Source organism: Triticum aestivum, chromosome 7B (assembly GCF_018294505.1).
Source record: "Triticum aestivum cultivar Chinese Spring chromosome 7B, IWGSC CS RefSeq v2.1, whole genome shotgun sequence".
Classification (NCBI taxonomy): Eukaryota; Viridiplantae; Streptophyta; class Magnoliopsida; order Poales; family Poaceae; genus Triticum; species Triticum aestivum.
In genome coordinates, this window is record NC_057813.1 from 414,477,295 (window position 1) to 414,498,998 (window position 21,704).

The window sequence follows — 21,704 nt, forward strand, 5'->3', positions numbered from 1 at the left end:
CGTCTGAGAGCACGTTATTTCTGGACATCCTTGAAATGGCCCTAATTTTTTTCATGAGCTTTTGTGACCAAATTCAAGGCACGATGCTAAGTTATTTTTTGTTTTCAACAAGTTCAACACTTTCTGGAGTTTTCCCAGTGAAAAAGACTGATACATGGCCGGACGTGTCGCAACATGCAAACGGTGTTGGATTTCAGTCAAACAATGCATGGATGCCTAACATGGGCTTGCCCTTCTACTTGCAAAATTTGGGGTCATTTATCCATGGTCCAAAAAAACCACCAGTTGAGAGGAGTGTGCCAGACTAGGCCACCCGAGTGCATCCGTGAGCATGTAATTTTTTCAAATTCAAATGTTTTTGTTATTTGCAATATCCGTCATTATCAATCAACATGAACATTTTCTTGTGTTCTAATCATTTCTTGAAAGTTTTCAACAATTTTAAAATTTTAAGTTGTGTACACGAATTTTATGAACTTGAGCACTTTTTCCAAAATTATTAACAACTCCAAACAATTGATGAAAAATTGCAAAACAATTTTTTTAAAACATTTAGAAACTTTTTTTGAAACAAAAAACATTTCATAAATTTGTGAATACAAATTAGAAAACGGGAACATTTTTTAAATTGTAAACAATATTTGAAAACAAGAATATTGTTTGGTATTCGAAACGATGTTACAATTTTTTGAATAGGTTTTAAAAAGAATAATAAATTTCAAAAAGGAGATAAATAAATTAACCAAAATACAAGGAAACGAAAACTTAGAAAAGAGAAAAAATGCTTAGGCCTTCACCCAACTAGGCGATGGCATCGATCCCAACAGTCGCCTGTTGCGCCGGCCTAAGCATTCACGGATTTGAGAAAAGTTCATCAACTTTTTTAAAAATGTTCAGGATTTTGAAAAAAAATCCTGTGGGTTGGTCTTGTTTTTTTTCACGACTAAAACCCGGTATAAAAAAACAGGATTTTTTTAATTTCGTTTCTGCTTCCAAATATTCTAAATAAATATATTACAAAAACATTTAAATAAATTTTTTTGAAAAAATGTTAACCAAGCATTTGAAAATTGTTAAATTTGTATAGAGAAAATGTTTCTCATGTGTACAAAAAACATATAATGTGTGTGAAAAAAGTTGAATATGTATTTAAAAAAGCTAATTGAAGCATTTGAAAAAAAGGTAAGCAAGTATTTCAAAAATGTTAATCAAGCATTTAAAAATGTAAATGTGTATAGGAAAAAATGTTGAACATGTATTTAAAAACTGTTAACCTTTTATTTGAAGAATGTCAATCCATGCATTTGAAGAAAATAAATGAATGAAGCATTTGGAAAATATTAAATTTGGATAGAAAAAATGTTGATCATGTATATAAAAAATGTTAAAATTTATTTGAAAAATGTTAACCAAGCATTTTAAATATGTCAAATGTGTATAAAAAATGTGTGATGATGTATTCATAAAAAGTTAAACTTGTATTCGAAAAGTGTTAATCAAGCATTTAAAAATACGAAGTGTGTATAGAAAAATGTTGCCCATGTATTTAAAAATGTTTATCTTGTATTGAAAATTACTAACATGTATTATAAATATATATTAGATGTATACCAAGAAGCCCCTCAAAAGATATATACCAAAAAATGTGTATAAAAAACTGTGAAAACCGAGAGAAAACCCGATAAACATGAGCCAAACACTACTCAAGAAGAAAAGAAAAAATCCGGTGAAAATCAAGAAAGAAACAAAAGAAAGAAAACAAAAACAAAAGCCCCCGAAAACCAGTGGAATAGACGGCTCTTTTACCAAGTTAGTTGCGCCCTACATTTTTGCCACATGGTCCATAGTGAGCTAGTTGTTTGTGGCTCAACCCTTGATCTAGGGAACCTGGGTTTGATACCTGGCATCTTCAATTTCTCCACTATTTATTTCCCTGCCCTCTCCATTTTCTCAGCTATTTATTTTATTGAGTGTTCGCTAATGGGCCAACCTTTTAAATGTTCGCTAGTGGGCTGGTCCGTACCGGGTGACGTATTTTCAAAAAGGATCATCATACCCTTTATTATAAAAAGGTATGGACGGATCTTCCCCGTTGATGTGTTAGGGGAGGAGTGTACCGAAGCAGAAGTGAAAATCACTTGGATGTGTCTTCCGGCGTGCATCCACATGGTCGAAGAACTGCAAAAAGGTGGAATCGTGGAACACCTGCTGTTCCTTTGCCCGGATTCTAAGGAGACATAGGCCTGTGGTCAGGGGCGCCAAATTTTAAGAGTTAATTACATGTATGGTACATGAACTTGCATGAGGGGTACAAATTCATACAACAATTTGAAAAATGATACAAATTCATCACACAACTTGTATTTTAGGTACAGTTAGATACATTTTCGTTCTTGCCGTCAAGTGCGCCGTTAAGTCTGCCTAGTGGCTCACCACCGTGGCAGCAGGCCCCTTCATTGTGTGGGTCCCACATTTTAGTGAGGGAGAAAGAAATAGAAAATGTTGTATGAGAGACGTAGAAAATGGGTGGTGCGGCTCTGGGTTTCGAATTTGTCAATGGCGATGAGATGGAAAGAAATAAGGATGGAGTAAAATGTGAGATGCAAGGGAGTTCAAAACCGAGCACATGCACTACATTGCTTCTCCACACACAAGAGCTAACCGAGCCTATTGAAGAGTTGAGATGTTAAATAATTTGTGTCTCTCCTTTGTCAAACAATTGCCATCTAAGCTGGCTTGGTCATTCAGGTTACACAGGACGCTACAAGCTCTACGGTTTGAAATTCTGCGCAGATAACTTTCTTGTTCCAATTTATTTCTCTTGTTGTTGTATATAGAAAATTTAAATGTCAAGCCTTAACCTGATGTACCATCGGAAATCCAATTTAGCTCCCGGGAGCACGTGCTCCTACGCCCGAAAAATGATTTTTGAAATGTAAAAAAAATCCCAACAAACTTTTTATGTACTCGCAGCCACGTCCAAATGCTACCTGCAAAGTTTTAGGCAAAAAGGTTAAACATTTTGGCATGTGCATAAAAACATAACACATTAGACACCAAAAGTTACCCTAAAATGTCACCCTGAATTATTATTTTTCAATCAGCGAAACACTACTACTACGTTTCCTTACGAAAATTGTCAAGCATGTTTGCGGCACTAACACAAATTCCACAAAAAACCACTTTTTTTACATTTACCACCTTTTGAGTTACTGTACATCCGGTAGCAAATGCTCTCGGGAGGCAAAACGCCTACCGTTCTTGTGAGGTGAGGCATGGGGTGTGATTGCCATTGCAACATTTTATGTTTCAATTTATTTCTCCCAATCCCTCAAAAAGTCACCCGCAATGTTTTTTTGTTTCGATGTATTTACCCCGCTAAAGGATATACAAATATTATATGTCTAACTTAAACTAGAAGCTGCATTTTTTGTTTCAATTAATTTCTCCCAATCCCTCAAAAAAATCATCCGCAATATTATTGGTTTCAATTTATTTATCTCGCTAAAGGATATACAAATATTATATGTGTCTAACTTAAACAAGAAGCTGCATTTTTTTTGTTTTAGTTTATTTCACCCGATCCCTCAGATATATAAACATAATACCCAAGCCTCTATTTCTGAGGACGATTTTGCGCTGAGACTTACCCACTTGTTTGACCGCGACCTGCTAGCTTACCGAGTGCAGGCACGTGTATTTAATTGGGATACTGGCGTGTACAATTACCCCGTAGCTGTAAATTCTCGATCAAAATTTTGTTAACTTGGATCGCGACTCGATGGGTGCCCTTAGCGATTTTTCGTGTGGGCCATATTGTCGCGTTGACCTGGCTGCGTACGGTTCCTTCGGTGGTCGCGTGCATGTGTGGCCTGGTTGTTTCTCACGATTTGCCTGCTTATTGCGTCCACGTCTTGGCAGCGGGATGGGCTTCTCCTGTTGCGCTAATTTTTTGGCATGGGCCTTCGTGCCTGCTCGGCTGCATGCATGGCCCGACATGTGCTGCCTTTCTCTTGCTGTAGCGCGATCGGCCGCCTGCGTGTGTCACGTCTACGCGCACTCGATTCTTTCGTCAGTACCGCCTTGGTCGCCCCCTCCAGAAGCACCCTCGCTCGATGCTTCGCCTCTTTTGGATGCGGCGGCCGCCTTGCCGCCCTGCCGCGCTTCCCATCGCGAAGGCTCCAGCGGAATCCGGTGCCACATCGTTTCACCATCTTGTCTGCCTATAAAATCCTCCTTGCCTCTCCTCTGGAGCTCACAACGTCGCCTGCGTTTCGCAAATCATCACGGTGCAAATACCGTCACCTCTGTCCTTGCCGCCGGCCCGTTCTTCACTGGAGTCTCAACCGCCATGTTCCGTCTCTCCTCCCAGCGCCGTCGTCGTATGCCCTCGGCGCCACCAGGTTGATGGCATGCGGGGCTGCGCCAGGAGGCCACGCCGCGGAGGGGCTTGCTGCCGCGGCCAGGTCGCTACAGATCCCCGTGGCTACCGCCGCAAACCCCTACGCCTGTCGATATACGCCCATGGGCCATGGCTCTTCAGACGCTTTGGCTAGGAGACTAGGACGGTGGAGGCTACCATGGAGGCATGGGCGATGGTGGGAGGAACAGAGGCGGTAGTGACGGTGGACCTGCTGGCTTCCGGTTCATCCTGCTTCGGAGCGTATTTGCGACTTCGCGTCGTCCTTCTAGGGTCGAGCAGCCATCATTAATCGGTGCGTAACCCGGTGGAAGGCGTTCTGCAGCTCGAGGTTCTGCTGCGTTAATGACAGAGGGTGCGTTGATGATCAACTATCCGACGTTCACTCATCGCGACGAGCTTGGCATGCCGGTCGTCGTTCTGCTCGCCATGCAGATCATGGTTAGTTTGGTCTAGCTGTTTGCTTCTGAGATATTTTCTTTTCTTTTCTTGCGTGATTATTGAGTGTTGCGTGTTTGTTTTCTTGTTTTGTGCAGGAGTTGTGTTTTTGTAGCATGAAGATTTGCCTGTCGATTCTTCATACCATCGGCGTCGTCGACAACGGCCAGGGCGCGGCGGCGGCGGCTACACATGAAGCCGAGCGGCGGGCTGAAGGGGAGGACACCTGCTGAAGCACAGACTCCGGCGGCGACTACCATGCTACAGAGGCGACCCTTGATGGCGTGAGGCGTCGGCTCTAGCTACAGGACAGCCTCGTGGTGGCGAAGGAGTCCGCGGACCCGGAGGATGACTTCCCGGCGAGCATCATGGACGCGATGATCGCGGCCAACGACAACCTCTGGTCGTCGCTGCGGGTCTCCGGCCAGGAGTTGCTTGGGTGCAACGTACATCGCCCTCAACGCCGCCAAGCACCGCCGCGGCATCGTCGCCGCATTCCGGCACACCTAGCTCAAGTACCGGCGTGAAAGTCCATTAGAGACGGAGCGGCGTGTCGCAGCATCAGTCCATGTCGTCAGCAGTCAAGGAGTCCGGCAGGTTCAGATTGAAGGGCAGCTCCACTCGCCCACACCCATCCCCAGGCAGGCTGCGGTTGCGCCGCCGCAACATCAGCACGTCGAGCAAATCATTGGGTCGTCGACCTTGTCGTCAGGCAGCGCGCACATGAACCGCCGCTCGAATCCTGAATATTTGCAGGAGAGCCGTCTGTTCATGCCCGACACGTGTGGTGGTGATCGACTTGGTGGTCCATCTGCGGTTGCGTGACCGCGAGTTTTCTCTCTCTGTACTGTAGGTCCGTAGGGTCCCGTTAGGTCAGTTTGCATTTCTTTCTTTGTAATCTGGTTCATTTTATGTAGTGCATGCAAGCAGGAAAAAAGGAAAAATGCCTGGACCAAACAGCGAGAGAACAAAACGATCTCCGATGTATATGCATGTAGACACATCATCTCCTACTCCCATGCACGTGGTCACATCAACCCCATTCACGCCCAACCAGTGCATGCAGCAACTAATTATTCATGTATGGCGGACAAAGGTCATTTGACAAAAAAATAGAGATACAAATTGCTAGGTGCATCCCAAATTAGAATGGCGGATCCACAATTTTCATCGAGTATCCAAACTATAACTCAAAAAAAAATCCAATCACTTGAGGAAGAAAGAAACACACGACTATATGAAATATCAGAATAAATACTGGACCAACGGATCTAGCTCATGTCAGTGATATTATGCCATAGTTGCAAAATGCCTCTTTATTAGCATTAGGATTTGAGAGCACCGGATACATTCATCTCTAGGAAAGAAGTTAATTTCTCTGAACTTGAACTGTTTAAAAATTAAGTTTGTAATTAAATTAATCTATTGCAGCGGCAAGTTGTTTCGAGTTTATATTCCTTTTATGAGAAAAAATCTGTTTCATAAATCATTGATAATATTTGAAGAAGAGAATATAACCTGAGCCTTTCGTAGTAGGCACTTTTAATGAGTAGTATGAAAGATGGTGATAGCATTGACCATCTTTGGTTGGTATTCTTTGACTATTTGGATGCAACTGAGAGTGTAACCTTTGGCAATATGAAATATAACATGCATTTGGTCGATTAACCATCTCTCTTGCCACAAACAGAAATATAGCAATCTAGCATTACTATCACGCGGTGCATTTCATACCGACGCATCAACGGGGCGCGGCGTGCCGCCGCGCGGGCATAGCTAATAATATTCTACCAAAAAGTATGTACGTGAGCTGCCAAGCAGCAAGCCATATTCATGGGGAATGCAAAACTCAAATGTATGATACATGAATAATATCAACATTGATTACCCCAAAAGCTACCAGCGGGTTCACGGGCACGCCCTCATATCCAACAAGGCTAAGTACGTCCCCAAGAAACTTCTCGGATCTCTGTGAACCTCCTGGATCTCCCGTTGACAAGCAACAAATCAATCACCACATCCGATGCACAATAAAAAAGATACCCAACCTTATACTTCCTCCATTTCACAATATAGTGCGCCCGCGCTTTCTGAGATTTAAGTTGACCATAAATTTAACCAACGAGACCGACCGCGGCGGGAGCAAAAATTATATCACTGAATTCATATCGAAAATACGGATTCGGTGCCATAATTTTTACTCCTGCCATGGTCGGTTTTGTTGGTTAAATTTACGGTCAAACTTGAATCTCGGGAAACGCTGGCGCACTACATTGTAGAATGCAGGGAATATGTGAGAGGGAGAAACCGCATAATGTATCCATGAGGTCCCGCACCCGTCGGTCGACCTCGTCCTCGAGGAAGACGGGTTGCGGACGGAGTCAAGGAGCACCTCAACAGCCTGTGGCATTCATGCCTTGAGCGTGTCGTAGCTATTGAGTATTATAATTATTAGGAAGTACATGATATATATATATATATATATATATATATATATATATATATATATATATATATATATATAGTAACGCTATTCTGATCCCGGGATCATAATAGTTATTTGGATCACGATCAGCCTATATAGGGCCCGACGGGCATGTTCCCGAACTCCCGAACCGGCACAGTGGACGAAAGAAAGAAAAAAAGAAAATCTCCACCCACCCCTGACCCGATCCCCTCCCCGATCCCATCTGGCCCGCATCACACGGCCACCGCCGCCTCCCTCCCTGGCCGGCGCGGCCACCGCCGCCTCCCTCCCTGGTCGGCGCGGCCACTGCCGCCTCCCTCCCTGGCCGGCGCGGCCACCACCGCCTCCCTCCGCTCGCGCAGCCACCGCCGCCTCCCTCCCCAGCCCGCGCAGCCACCGCCGCCGACCGCCGGCTCACCCCGCATCCCTCCCTGGCCGGCGCGGCCACCGCCGCCTCCCTCCGCCCACGCAGCCACCGCCGCCTCCCTTCCCAGCCCGCGCAGCCACCGCCACTGACCGTCGGCTCGCCCCGCCTTCTTCCTCGATCCACCGCGGCGGCGGCCTCCCTGCCCCTGGACAGCGCCTCCCTCCTCGATCCATCGCGGTGACGGACTCCCTGCCCCTGGACAGCGCCTCCCTCCTCGATCCACCGTGGCGGCGGCCTCCCTGCCCCTGGACAGCGCCTCCCTCCCATGGATCCACGGCGACGGCGACCTCATTCCCCCTGGAACCGCAACGGAGGCCTCCCTCCTCTGCTTCCAACGCGGCCACTCTACTACATGGCATAATACCGTCCAGGGCCGTCCACCTCCTCTCCATCTTGAAGTTCAATTTGGTTTTTCCCAACATGTAGTAGCATGTGCTGTACTTTTGCAACTTGATCTTTCTCCAAAACAAGTGTAGCCGCTACGTGATTTACTGAAGAAAAGAAGCGAAAGTAGAAAGTTTAGAGAAAAAGGTAGGAAAAGGTAGGAAAATCACGTCTCCAGAGGTTATAGCTTGGGCCTCCCCATGACTCCATCGACACAGGTCTCCCATGCTCCTCCGTCCTCCGGTTGAGGACATCTCGTGCTGGATGCCAAGCTCCAGCGCGGTGGAGGCATGCAGCCTTGTCCCCTTCGCTCCCTTGCCACCACATTATCCTTGCTGTACGGTGATAAACAATTCATGTGTGTCGTTGTGCCAGCTCTGTGTTAGGATGTGTGTTGTACTATTGTGTCAATTGTATGGCAGGCTTTTGACAGTTCAGCTACAGGAATAACGATAGGTCAGCTTTCGTATACAGTGCAGTAATAGAATATACGGCTAGTGTGCACCGTAGTAAAAGGTTCCGCTGAATAAGCCTGATCTGGACGATGCACTAGTAGCTCTGTACATTGGGTTTGCTTTGTTCGGTGATGTGCTGTAGACTGTTGGTTCGCTAGCTTTACCCATCGCTGCTACATCACGTGAAAGCTACGAAAAAAAATTGATAAACGAGAGGTGATGCGCTGGTCAGAAAATGCAATGGGAGAGTATGAGAGCAAATTATTTCCATTTCAAGGAAAAATAAAAAGTATGAAGTTCAATTTTTATTTAAAAATGTCGGATGCTTCAACTTATTTTAAAACCATATTTTTTTCCTAAAAAATGAAACTAAGAAGTTCAAATTAAAATAACAAAGAAGTTCAAAGTTTATAAAAACCTCGGGTTTTTTCTCATTACTAAGAACTTAAATGAAGAAGTTCAAATTAAAATAAAAGGAAAAACCAAAACAATTTAGAAGAATTTCCTTTTAAAAAACTAGAAGTTCAAACTAAAATAACGAAGTGGTTCAATATTTATTAAAAAATCTAGGATTTTACCGTTTAAAAAAACTCAAAACAAAATGAATTTCCCCGTTACTAAGGGTCATCAATAAAAAAGAACAAACTGAAGGTTACTAAAGGGAACAAACAAGAAGTTAAAATTACATAAACAGAGTACTTCAAAATTTATAAAAAAGAAATGTATTTTCCCCGTTTGTGAGAAGACCAACAGAAATTCAAATTAAACCAATGAAGCAAATCAATGTTTACTAAAAGCTCAAATTTTTAAAATGGGAAAAAATGACGACCGACCTTCAATTGCGTGTAATTCGACGTCTACACAAAAATGCGACAGAAGTTCATAGTAAAAACAACGAGAAGTTCAAGTACTATAAGGAATGCATTTCAGGTGAGAATAAAAAGTATAGAAAAATAAAAGCTTAAAAAGGTTGTTGAAAGAAGTTCAAGTTCTCTGTCCGGAGAAGTTCAAAAATTCTTGCGAGAAAGGTTCACTTTGTATTTCCATGTTCTACTTTTTCCGTATAAAAATCGAATACAATTCTTTACTCAAAAAATATAAAAAGGTGAAGTTCATATTGAAATAATAGAGAAGTTCGGAGTTTATTAAAATATAGGATTTACCTGTTCAAAAAAAACACAACGCCATTTTTTGTACTTTTAAAAACAACTCACAAACGAAAAAAAATGGTTGCTAGAAGTTCAAGTGCTCGATGAGGAAAAGTTCAAAAAATTCTTGTGAGAGAGGTTCACCGTGTATTTAGATGTCCAAAATACGTAAAAAGATATGTTGTTTTTTGGGTTTTAAAATAATTCTCTTAAACCAGAGAGAAGTTCAAAGTGATAATAACCAGAAGTTCACGTACTACATGGTGTGTATTTCATACAAGAAAAAAAACAAAATAAAGTGAAATAGAGTGAAGTTCAAACAGACATGCCCCAGAAGTTCAACTACTTCACGCAGTGCAAAAAACAGCACGTCAAAAACAAAGTGAAGTTCAAACAGACATGCCCCAGAAGTTCTACTACTTCACGCAGTGCATTTCCATTTGCGATGAACGCAGAAATCATGATCTCGCCATTTTCTAATTTACCTTAAAACAGCAGGAATATTATTTATGTAAATTCAAGTCCTCGGTCGGAGAAAGTTAAAAAAAATATTGTGATAGAGGTTTGTACAAAAAGAATATCATTTGTATAACACTGACGAAATGGATGGAAAAATTACAAACGAGAATACGTCACAGAAGTTCAACGTAAAAACAGCATGAAGTTCACCTACTGCACTGAATGAATTTGAGATGAAAAACTTTTAAAATCGTCACGAGTATGAAAAAATGATCAACACGGGAAATTTGCGTGTTTACAATAGCTTTCCATCGGTATATCACTTGCTCAATTCCAGTGAGTGGATGGAGAGCTACGAGCAGTGGATGAAGAGCTACGAGCAAAAAAATCACGTGAAAAAACAGAGTGAAGTTCAGGTACACGCACCGAGAAGTTCAGGTTCTTCACGCGGTGCATTTTCAAAGAATCTGTTTCGCGGTAGAGGCAGAACGAATGATCCCACCATTTTCGGAATTACTTGAAAACGGCTAGGAATCAGAGAAAACCATCAACATGAAAAAGTTTCACATTTTCCGTAGCTTTTCAACGGTATATTATTTGCCCAATTCTGATAAAGTTTGTAGAAATTACGACAAAAATACGTTTTTCGCCATTTTCGAAACTGACTTAAAACCGTAAAGAATTTGGAGAAACAATACATACCAAAAAGTTTCACATTTGTTCAAGCTTTCCAACGCCATATCATTTGCTGCATTCGGACGCATGGTTAAAAAATTAGCTCAAAAATATGAACTCGGTAGGACTTGGACCATTTTCTAAATTACTCTTAAACCGTTCAAAATTAGAAAAACAATTTCTAGATGAAAAAGTAGCGCATTTTCATAAGCTTTCCAACGCCATATCATATGCCTCCATTGGATTAGCCGTTTAGAAATGACATCGAAAAAACGAACTCAACTGTTCGGTTTACGAAATTTTACGTTTTTTCAAATTACTCTTTAACCATAGGGAATTAAAAAAAACTTTCAACATGTGGAAGGAGCGGTTTTGCAACAGCTTTCCAACGCCATATTATATGCCTCATTCCAATAAACGGTTTAGAAATGCGATCGAAATTACGATTCACGTTTTTTGTGTGAAGAAAAAACGGTTTTCAAAATTGTTCTTAAACCGCTTACATTTTGTGAAAAATTTAACTTGGGTCATGATACTCGTGTCCATAGCTTTCCAACGGTATATAACAAGCCCCGTTTGGGCAATGTTGCGGGAAGTTCAACCTAGCACAGGGGGAAGTTCAGGTCGAACAACTCAGGCAGTAAAATCGTAAAAAACGCGAGTCCTTCACGACCCGAGTGCAAAATCCGCCTATGAGCGAGATTCCTATCTAAAACGAGTATTTAGTTGCTAAAAATCGTTTGAAAATTACACTTACATCACATGGAACATGACTAACAAGAAAAACTCGCGGTAGAAGGCACGGTTGCGAAGATAGCCCGAAGGTCGGGTTCGTACAGAGAGAAGTTCAGGCACGTTACTCAGGCAGTTCAGGTTGTGATCAGAATAGTGTTTATATATATATATATATATATATATATATATATATATATATATATATATATATATAAAGAACCTAGGGAAATTTCATACTACTACCGGGGGTAGTTACCCCCTAAGAATCCACCGTAGATCTCAGCTTCCTGGATGGAGCGTGAGTTTTCTTGTATGTATCGTTGCCAATGCTAACGGGCTAGCAAAAACTAGCACCCGACCCATTTGCCATTGCTTCTAATTTATTTAATTTATTTATTAGGTGCTTATCCCGTTGTTTCTGTTGTTATCCCAAATTTTGAATCAGGCTAATAACCGACCAAGACTATTTCCTACGCAAAGCCATCCTTATCCAGCTATTAAGAACCTAGGTTGTTGTTGTACGCGCTAACAAACTTTTTAGTATCTGCCAAGCCGTTTCTTTCATCGCCGGCTGGCGCCCGTGGATCGGCGCGGTCGCAAGTATTTTTCTGCCGCCGGCAAGACGGTGAAGAGAAGGGCTGGCCAACGATGGTCCGATCTGGTACATGATGAGACAAGAGTTCCTACGTCCATGCAACTACTAATCCTTCTTATACATCGGCCTACAATGACTTGAAGCCTCATACGTACACTGAGTTTTGTTTATCCCGGTGTAGGTATGGGCAAGCTCGGCGGTAGCGGTAGCAACTCCAAATCTGCATTTAGGCGAGCTCTTTCGAAAGTACATACTAATAGGCAAGAACAGGGGTCTGCCAAAAAAGCTTCCGATGGCTCTCGCTCAAAGAAACGGAGCTCCGTCAAGAAGAAACCATGGAAGGACAAGTTGTACACCAGGTGTGCTCCTTCTATCATTATAGATCTCTTGGAAGACCTAGGTGAGCAGCAGAGAAGGCTTGTAGAAGAGATGGGTTTTCAGGGATTATATAGTCTGAAGCTACATAAGCTGAATAAACCGATAGGAGCCTGGCTCCTAAGTAAATTTGATGCGGAATTGTTGCTTTTTTTCGCTGGGACAAGCAGGGAGCTCAAGATGACACCCGAGGATGTTAATCGTGTGAGTGGACTCCCTTGTTCCGGCCAGATCATAATACCTCCAAGCACACAGGATGTTAGTTCCATGAAAGCATATTTTTGTGGTGTTTTTAGAAAAGATTCATGGGATGAAATCACCATCAGTAGCCTTTTGAAGATAATTTCAAAAAAATATGTTGATCCGATGACAAATGATGAGATCCTCCAATTCAAGACCGCGTTTGCATTTTGTGTTGTTACCAAATTCTTAGCTCCACAGTCCCTTAATAACTTCATATCAACACGATATCTGAAACCGGTGTTTGATATGGCGAACATTCATACATACAACTAGGCACACTTTGTACTCGAGGAGCTCCGACAGGCCGCACTATCCCTTGCAAAAAACATTGGATACATCAATGGATGCATGTTAATACCTCAGGTTTGCCTAGTACTAATTAATACTTATTTTTATACGCTTGTTTCTGTACTGATATAACCAAGCTACATTTATTCATTCAGATTCACTACCTGGACAGCTTGGAAATTGGCAAAGATTGCCCCCCCCCCCACAACATTCTTCCAAGGTTTGCTGCATACAACGATAGCGTGGTCGACAAACTCATCAAACGTGACATAGTTCTGCATAATCGACTGCCTTTTCCGACGTACGGAAAATTAAAGGTAACATGTTATATATTTGCTACAAGGGACTGAAATATCATACTACATACTCTGACTAACTATGCCATTTACATTCTACGATACTCTCTTATCTACATAATTCAGCATACTCCATTCAGCATACTACATACTTGTCTCATCAGACTACATTCTCTAATCAACATACTACATCCTACTCTACGGCGCATACCATGTATTTTTTTCGTCATACTACATACTACATTCTACACTTCCCATTGTCATACATACTCCTCTTCACGATACTACATGAAAACACCATTTGGTCCTAGCACGATACAACATACTCTTTTCTACATACTACATCCAAGTTTTTTTTACAAAAATATGTGCATTATTTATTATCCACGATTGTATATGCAGATACGAAATCCCCACAGCATCCGCTACGAGTATGGAGCAATTGCACAACAGTCAGCGAACACTCCTACTACTCATAGAACGTTTAATTCTCTAGTTAACTTGGAGACCCCAACCTTCAACATTGGATTGAGCCAATTTGAGCACGACAACAGCATCTCAGTACGCAACCAAATCCCCCGAGTGTCTGCAAACTTATCGACGGAATTCAACATGGTAGCTGATACAGACGTAGTGCCAGATACACCAGATCGGCAGCAACAAGCTGCACAAACAGGTAAAACCAAAATAAGTAAGGTGGTTGCACTCCAAACCAATATGAAGCATTAACACACATTATTTCACCATTTACAGATTTTCCTGTCCAAACTCCTACATCCATATCACCTCATTCTTTATTACAAGAAATGAGTGCGGCAAGAATATCGATACATGAGGAATGTGGTCTCCCAAAAGTTCAACCCAAAACAAGGAGGAGAATCATTGGAGAACCATCTGATATGCTTGTAAACATACCAAAGCGAATAATTAGACCCAGTAGAATGGTTCAGTCCCCATTTCTGTGCAAACAATACATAAGTGTGAGGGTCGATGTCAAGGCATTAGAAGATTTATACACATATACTATATCCATTACTAATGAAGAACAACTGAGGTCAGTAAACTTCCTTACCTCATTATGTATTAAATTACTTGCTTTATCTTTATAAATTTAACCTTCTTTCCCACAGAAAAATCTGGGTACACATGTCTGAACCTGTGCCCAGGTTTTTGAAACTGAAATAGATACAAGAAGCCCTTAGTCAAGATGCTGAACTTCAAGATGATGCTTTCAATGTTGCTGTACAAGCACTGTTCGAGGATGAGATAGAAAGGTTTACTGGTAGCGATTTCTTAGGCTGGAGGCATTTCATAAATCAAGATTTTGCGGTACGTACACATCATAATTTCAGTTCTACAAATTGCACACATCTCACTCTCCACTTTTAATGTACACAGATGCATGCAACCGCTGGCGGGGCAGACTGGAACGCCGAGGAGCATGTCTACTTATTCAATGACATTCATATACCATACGACGTGTCAAAAAGCCGACTGGTATGTTCACCCACTATCATTCACCCTATCCTCTATCGTACGACACTCATGTGTCCTACATACTCCACAATATTTTGAGCAATATACTACTCGAACTTTGCAGCTACATGTCCCTTTGCACCAACCATTTCATTTCTCTTTGTACACATTCAACATGGAGAACGAGAAGATTCAAATCTTGGATCCCTTTAGGGATATAAGCAAAGGAGGGAAGGACATAGAAGCTCGACACTCTAAGACGAAAGACCATGTTGCTAGGGCATTACAGGAGTGCATGATGTTTTCCTTTCCAGATTGGAAACGTGATATTTCAATCTGGCAGCATGAGTTCCCCACAAATATTCCAGCAATTACTAACAGGTTAGTACATTCATACACACTGCACAAGCATTTTAATAACGTTGGATTCCTAGTAATGATTTTACCTTGCAGGATGGAAACTGCTTTCCATGTACTGAGTTACATGAAAAATTGGGATGCAAGAACCTTGGTCAACCCACTACCCTATGTGAGCATCCTTACTTCCATACATATATATAGAATTCAATTGTATCCTACCCCAGGTTAATAATCAATTGTACTAATACACAATACGCAGGATTCAAGAGAGGCACGGAAGGACTTTCTCGCGAACCTCCTATCCTTCAAGACTAACGAAGCAATAATCCCAGAGAGTGTCGACCGGCTGGTGAAAGCACTCAGGAGAAATTAACACAACCACCTGCCGATACGAATAACTATGAAGAGCAGACAGAATACCCATTAAGATCATACCGCATTACCTATTTTCTACACTCTGTAATAGAAGACATAGTACCATCAACTTATAGCATAATTTTATGTTCCATACATGGATTATTACCCTTTCCAACCACCACTGTTATTCCTAATCGGCTACACTACATTATATCTGTGAACAGAGTATGTATGTGCCTCAACATCTACATAGTTCATACCAACATACTACATACTCCATCTTCGGCACCACGGCCATAGATGTAATCTCGATCATCATTCTACATGGCACAACAATGGTCTCCAATGGGAAAAAATATTAACCAAATACGAACTGAGTTCACATACTCCATACTACATACTAAGTACCTCCTATCAACCCTTGCCATCAAAACAACACCAGTTAAGTACTACAGGAGTATGCAGTACATATTCCACATACTACATACGAGACGAGAACTATGCAGCCATCTACACATTGCAACAGATGCACCGACCTCAGTGCACATAACGCATACTTCTTATACACAAGCTCTTTTCAGCAATCACACAATACCCTGGACGATACAAAAAAAACAAAATTTCCATTCTGCATTCTCCCGAATGGTGAAGACACTACTTATAAATAATCTACCTAGAACGCAGAAACGATTAACAGTACATACACAAAGTCATTACTAAAGACCGATTCAGATTTTCATCAAACGAGAATAAACGAAAAAAAGCAAAAAAAATTGGTAAACAACAGGACGTACTATTAACTTGGTTTGAAATCACAATATATTTCACCAACAAACGAGTTCATAAGTAGACAAATAACAAGAAGTATCAATCGTTCGACACACAAGTATCCGAGCAATTTTTGAACGTACATAATACAAAAACCTAAGTAAAATGTCACAGCATAAAATCCTCTTAAAAATAAAAAGTATGTGTCTCACATCACATTAGACACACTCCCTACTTTCTCTTGTAAGTCGAATCACGGCCACACGTACTTTTATTGTGTCCTTGCTGACCACAGCTGTCACAATACCTAATTTGCATCGGTCTAGCCCCCGCAGAACTACTCCCAGTTTCAACATTTTTCATTTGGGATACGTGTCCGCTTTTCTTACCATGCCGAGACGCCATTTCTGCCTTTGACTTGAACCTTCGGACTTTAGGTCGTCCCCTCCCTCTTCTAAATTCTGGAGGAAGTATGTCACATCCAAATGGAGTTTCTACAAACTCCTGACCTTCTATTTCCTCATCAAACGATTCTTCACCAGCACCTTCTTCTGCCTCAAAGTCATCTACAAAGTTATCGTTCAGCAGGTCCTCGTCGAACTCACTCATCACATCAGCAGCAACTATCTTCCCTGATAATCTTTCACTCTTTCTACTCTCCTTGGTGTTTGTTTCTTCTGTGGCAGCCAGTATTTTCAAATCACTAATGTGCTTGCACATGACATCCATAGTCTTCCGATACGACTCTGTGTTCGTATCACCGAGCCTAACCATATCGAGTGCCGTCTGATACATTAGGTCATGTCGATAAGTCCTCGACGCAGCAGCTTCATTATCATTTACGTACTCTTTTAGGTGTTCTGGGATGGAATCTCTAGCACTTCTAGTCCACCTCTTCTTCACGTACTGTTCTGGTATCTCCCTGAACCCGAACTGCACCATAACCTGCACGCAAAGTTATTCAACCCAGTTAACATAATGTGAAACAAAAAACAATAAGCGTCACAAGTTTGCTCACAATCAATACTACCCACCTTCAATATGTCCCGGCATAGTATTCCCAAGTGCTCAAACAGTTTGCAGACACAAGAAAATTCTCTCTCACCGATATTTGCATACACATCATACTCTCTCCTGCCCCAGCTATCCTTTTCTTCGCCCATATGTATCACCATAAAATGATGTTCATCCATCGATGGTCTTATATCATACGAGACACTCCACACAAATTGTTCCTTGAACTTTTTGTAAGCACCTCTTGTGTAAACACGTGCAACATGTTTTTCCAAAGGCGACTTCGTTGCTGTAATCACCTTGTCCTTCAATACCAAAAGTATACAATTCATTGTAAATCAGGAGTAATACTCATTCAAGCTTATTTTAAATCAACTCCACACATATTTAAAAACTTACATCAGATGTGTGAAACTCCTCTGCGTCTTCCTCCTGAATTCTGTCATAAAAGAAACTTTCATACTTTCTAACAAGCACATTCATTAGGGAAGATGGCCTCACATACTTCTTCAGAACATGATTCATGCTCTCACTTCTCTGAGTGGTCGACATTTTAGCAAAAAAATAAGACTTGAAGTAAACAGGAGCCCACTTCTCCTTAATATCCCACATCCGTTTCAAGTACACACTCTCCTCTAGATTATACCTCTTGATTAAATCAGTCCATGCTTTTTCAAACTCGTCTATTGTCTGCGGTTCATTCAGAACTCTATGAAACTCATCCTTGAATGTGCTCCTCTTGCTATATATGTTTCCAAGGTTCTCTTTAGCGTTCTTCAAAATATGCCACTTGCAAACTCTGTGATACGCACCAGGCCACACAGCTTTGATCGCCGCTTCCATCTGATAGCAGTTATCTGAATAAACAACTTCATAATCGGTTAAAGATACAAAATAAAAACTATAACAGAAGACACTTCCATCTGTTTTTCGGAATTAATTTGAAATACCTGTGAGAATTGCCGCTGGTTTCTTCCAATGCATCGCCTTACTAAAAGCGCGGAACAACCATTTGAAAGATTCCACTGTTTCCTCTCTCATCATTGCACAACCAAATACTACAGTTTGGCAATGATTATTCACCCCAACAAAAACACCAAGAGGCATGTTATACATATTTGTCTGATATGTTGTATCAAACATAACAACATCACCAAAGTGCTCAAAACTAAGTCTCGACAGTGCATGCGACCAAAATAGATTTTAAATCCTACCAGCCCCATCTGTCTGCATGGTGTAATACAAGTTCTTGCTCCGACTCTGCAGCTCTTGAAAGTACTCCAATGTTTTCTCAATATCATCCGCACAATCATCTCTCCAAATAGAATAGGCCAATCTGTTCACCACCCTTCTTGTAAAAGGCGCCAAACCAGGGCCTCCATGCATTCCTGAAAGCAATCCGTACATGCCCGTCGGAGGCATCTCATTGTCTACCAAACCTTGCACGATACTCTTCGTGCCATCATCAATATAGTTGTGGGACCTATACTGATTAGTAATGCTTATTTATTTTTTAAGTTCGTGGTTATGAACACTGACAAATTTTGTCACCATCCATTGTTGCCTCTCTGAAAAACGGTTAAGCCTAATCATAGCTTTGCAACCAATCCTAGTTGATGCACCTTTCGTACTTTTGTCTATCCCCTGTTCAATATGAAAGATGCAAATGAATAAACAGAGGCATTTGTACTCAATCTACAAGTACAAATTTTACACACGCACTTGGCGTACACAGCAGTACTCTTGCATGCTTTTCACACCTCCATTCCTATCTCTTTTCTTGTGACGCCTAATACCGAAACCATGGAATCCAGCATAAAGATTATAAAATGCAAACCCATCTATGTCTTCCTTGAATAATTGCCCTAATTTGGGCACTACTGCTGATGGTTGATAAAAGCAACTAGGAATGGGAGCATCAGCAACTTAATTATCAACTATCACCCTACATAGAAACCACGATCATCACTAGTAGCAGGATTATTCATGACTACCAAAATAAAATATTAGTTTCCGTACAAGGATTACCTCTCGAGTGGAATTTTCTCTAGGCCATCTTCTGTGCCCGTGTTCTGCTCCTGCTGAATGATACGTACGACAGCACTGCCACCATCTGCGTCCATCCCTCCACCGGCGACCGTGCTGCCGGTTTCCCCAGCCACCATGCTCGGCTGTTTCTCGGTTCCTAATGCGACGTCACTCATCGGATCTAGATCCATCAAACCTTCCCAAGCAACTGAGTCTACAAGACACTTTCTGCAAGCAACGGAATGGCTAGAAACGCGAGTTTGTTATCGCACACCAACACAGAAGCACTACTAACTACTTCCCATAATTACGTGCCTGGCAGCTCGCCAGGATAAACATCCCACAAAATTCTCAGCGTGCGGCCCCTACATGCATGGGTGGCCACCAGCCTCAACTACCCTGAAATTTCTCAATAGGATGCCACTCCGTGCGTGCCACAACTAACCTGAGAAGAATTCCCTAAAAAAAACCTGAAAAGAATTCTCAGCTAGTGCGACAAATTAAACTACACACTTCCAAACACCTTGATTCTTACACATACATACTACATACTACATACCCCTCCAGATACAAAGTACTACATACTTCGTACTCACACAGAAACAGCCCACCCCATACTACGTACTCCAACAGGAACAATCTTATTAATACTCCCTCTAATTCCGTACCATATTTATAATTTCGTCTACATGTATACTACTAATCCATGGTCGACTCTCTTCACATGGTCATTCATACTACATACTTCGGGCATATAGTGAAAAAAAGGACTACATCCTATACATATCACATAATTCGACCTCTCAATCGCCATGAAGTTTTGCAGCTGACATCGATTTCCCAACCAGGGAACAACAAAACACAAGAAAAGGGACAGTCGGCTATAAAAAAAAGACAGTACAAGAAGAAAATATCAATGATTCTGAATCGTAATTCACAATCTTCATACAAAACCAACATGACAGAACATTTTATTATATTCATCCATCATGGAAATACATTGACAATGCTCAAGGGAAATACATCTTCACTACTGCAATTTAAAATGAATGAAATAAAACCTATTACTTTAACTATTACTTTAACTAGACTGTCCTATCTTCACGCCAAGTCTTCTAACGAGAAGCACGTCCACAGGTACTCCTATTGTGGCCCGTCACGCCGCAAGCCATGCACCGCCTAGGCGCGAAACCAGTACCGCGTCGACGTTCGTCCAGTTGTCGCCGGATCAACGAAATTAGTCTGCCATGCATCTCAATTGTGGTCATCAAATGGTCGATCCTCCCAATAACTTCCATCATGCGGTTGTAGTGACTGCCACAAAAAAAAATGAAATCACCAACTAGATATAAACTTACTAGAGTACGTGTACACACAGATTAAGAATATACTTACTCAAGGGAAATGGTGATGCTTTGATTCTCGTCACCGGCGGGCTGCTCAGATCCAATGCGTCCACTCTCTTCACCGGCGGGCTTCTCGGATCCATCAGCTCCGTCCATACTACCAAATAGAAAGATACTATTCTTTAATTGTAAACTAATCTGCTGCTGTATCTGGCGTCTGGGACGAAACGTGTAGGCCCTCTTTATAGGGCTGCGTGAACCCATGATTAGCGAATTAGTTGCTCGTACCTGCCCACCTACAACCAGGGAATGCTTTATCTAAAAAAACTCCATCGAATAATTAAAGAAGCTTCCGGGTTAACGGGTTCTGCCCACGATCGCTACATCCTACACCCGGCTGGATTTCTTGTACCTGCGGGACACGTGGAGACCAACGAGGGGGTAACTATTCCTGGTAGTAGATAATATATATATATATATATATATATATATATATATATATATATATATATATATATATATATATATATATATATATATGAAAAATCCATCCTACCATCCGGTGGTCGTTATCCTATATGTCTCATATACTACCATGTGCTACTATATATACTACTTTATCATTTTCAATATATTCGTATACTATATTTAAGATATTTCAAAGCAAGTTACATGAAAAAATTATATATGAACCCATAGTTTTTGTTATATTTGTGAAATACGTACATATTTATATGTAAAAAGAGTATACTCAAAACATGGTATATACTACCTAAAAATTAGTATATATACTACCTAATCATTGTTACATACTACATACTACACGTACATACTCTCAATTTTGACAGATACTACATATAACATACAAAAACATACAAAACGCAAGTGGTGGTAACTACCACTGCTTGTAGGAAACATTTGTCTTATATATATATATATATGTGTGTGTG

General features: G+C 41.4%; 3 protein-coding genes across 4 annotated transcripts; 1 reads left to right on the forward strand and 2 right to left on the reverse strand.

Moving 5' to 3' along the window:
- The first annotated feature begins 12,133 nt into the window (after window positions 1-12,133).
- On the forward strand, window positions 12,134-15,792 carry LOC123161159 (uncharacterized). Of its 2 annotated transcripts, XR_006480567.1 has the most exons (10): window positions 12,134-12,269; window positions 12,385-13,184; window positions 13,265-13,426; window positions 13,808-14,081; window positions 14,159-14,459; window positions 14,536-14,734; window positions 14,804-14,902; window positions 15,006-15,262; window positions 15,335-15,410; window positions 15,501-15,792. XR_006480567.1 is itself a non-coding variant. In XM_044579005.1 (5 exons), exons 2-5 carry the CDS (start codon window positions 13,170-13,172, stop codon window positions 14,512-14,514), a joined length of 807 nt encoding a protein of 268 aa, XP_044434940.1. In that variant the 5' UTR covers window positions 12,134-12,269; window positions 12,385-13,169; the 3' UTR covers window positions 14,515-14,527. The 2 variants fall into 2 exon arrangements, 1 of the variants encoding a protein (XP_044434940.1); XM_044579005.1 differs by lacking the exons at window positions 14,536-14,734; window positions 14,804-14,902; window positions 15,006-15,262; window positions 15,335-15,410; window positions 15,501-15,792 and having other exon boundaries at window positions 14,159-14,527.
- Window positions 15,793-16,390: 598 nt separating this feature from the next.
- On the reverse strand, window positions 16,391-19,661 carry LOC123159331 (protein FAR1-RELATED SEQUENCE 5-like). Its single transcript, XM_044577157.1, has 4 exons — window positions 18,331-19,661; window positions 17,780-18,237; window positions 17,401-17,685; window positions 16,391-17,311 (listed from the first exon to the last, which is right to left on the reverse strand). The coding sequence occupies exons 1-4, from the start codon at window positions 18,521-18,523 to the stop codon at window positions 16,598-16,600; spliced, it is 1,650 nt and encodes a 549-aa protein (XP_044433092.1). The 5' UTR covers window positions 18,524-19,661; the 3' UTR covers window positions 16,391-16,597.
- Window positions 19,662-20,367: 706 nt separating this feature from the next.
- Window positions 20,368-21,041, reverse strand: LOC123162880 (uncharacterized). The gene is made up of 2 exons (XM_044580630.1): window positions 20,804-21,041; window positions 20,368-20,722 (listed from the first exon to the last, which is right to left on the reverse strand). The coding sequence occupies exons 1-2, from the start codon at window positions 21,016-21,018 to the stop codon at window positions 20,524-20,526; spliced, it is 414 nt and encodes a 137-aa protein (XP_044436565.1). The 5' UTR covers window positions 21,019-21,041; the 3' UTR covers window positions 20,368-20,523.
- Between the last annotated feature and the right edge of the window lie 663 nt (window positions 21,042-21,704).

Excerpts from the sequence above, each read along its gene's own strand:
- LOC123161159 (XM_044579005.1), top strand. Across the intron at positions 13,427-13,807 it reads CGACGTACGGAAAATTAAAG|ATACGAAATCCCCACAGCAT; the intron begins GTAACATGTTAT and ends TTGTATATGCAG. Across the intron at positions 14,082-14,158 it reads GCAACAAGCTGCACAAACAG|ATTTTCCTGTCCAAACTCCT; the intron begins GTAAAACCAAAA and ends CACCATTTACAG.
- LOC123159331 (XM_044577157.1), bottom strand. The coding sequence starts at position 18,523 with ATGTTTGATACAACATATCAGACAAATATGTATAACATGCCTCTTGGT. Across the intron at positions 18,238-18,330 it reads ACCAGCGGCAATTCTCACAG|ATAACTGCTATCAGATGGAA; the intron begins GTATTTCAAATT and ends TTGTTTATTCAG. Across the intron at positions 17,312-17,400 it reads TATGCCGGGACATATTGAAG|GTTATGGTGCAGTTCGGGTT; the intron begins GTGGGTAGTATT and ends CTTTGCGTGCAG.
- LOC123162880 (XM_044580630.1), bottom strand. The coding sequence starts at position 21,018 with ATGGGTTCACGCAGCCCTATAAAGAGGGCCTACACGTTTCGTCCCAGA. Across the intron at positions 20,723-20,803 it reads AGCATCACCATTTCCCTTGA|TCACTACAACCGCATGATGG; the intron begins GTAAGTATATTC and ends TTTTTGTGGCAG.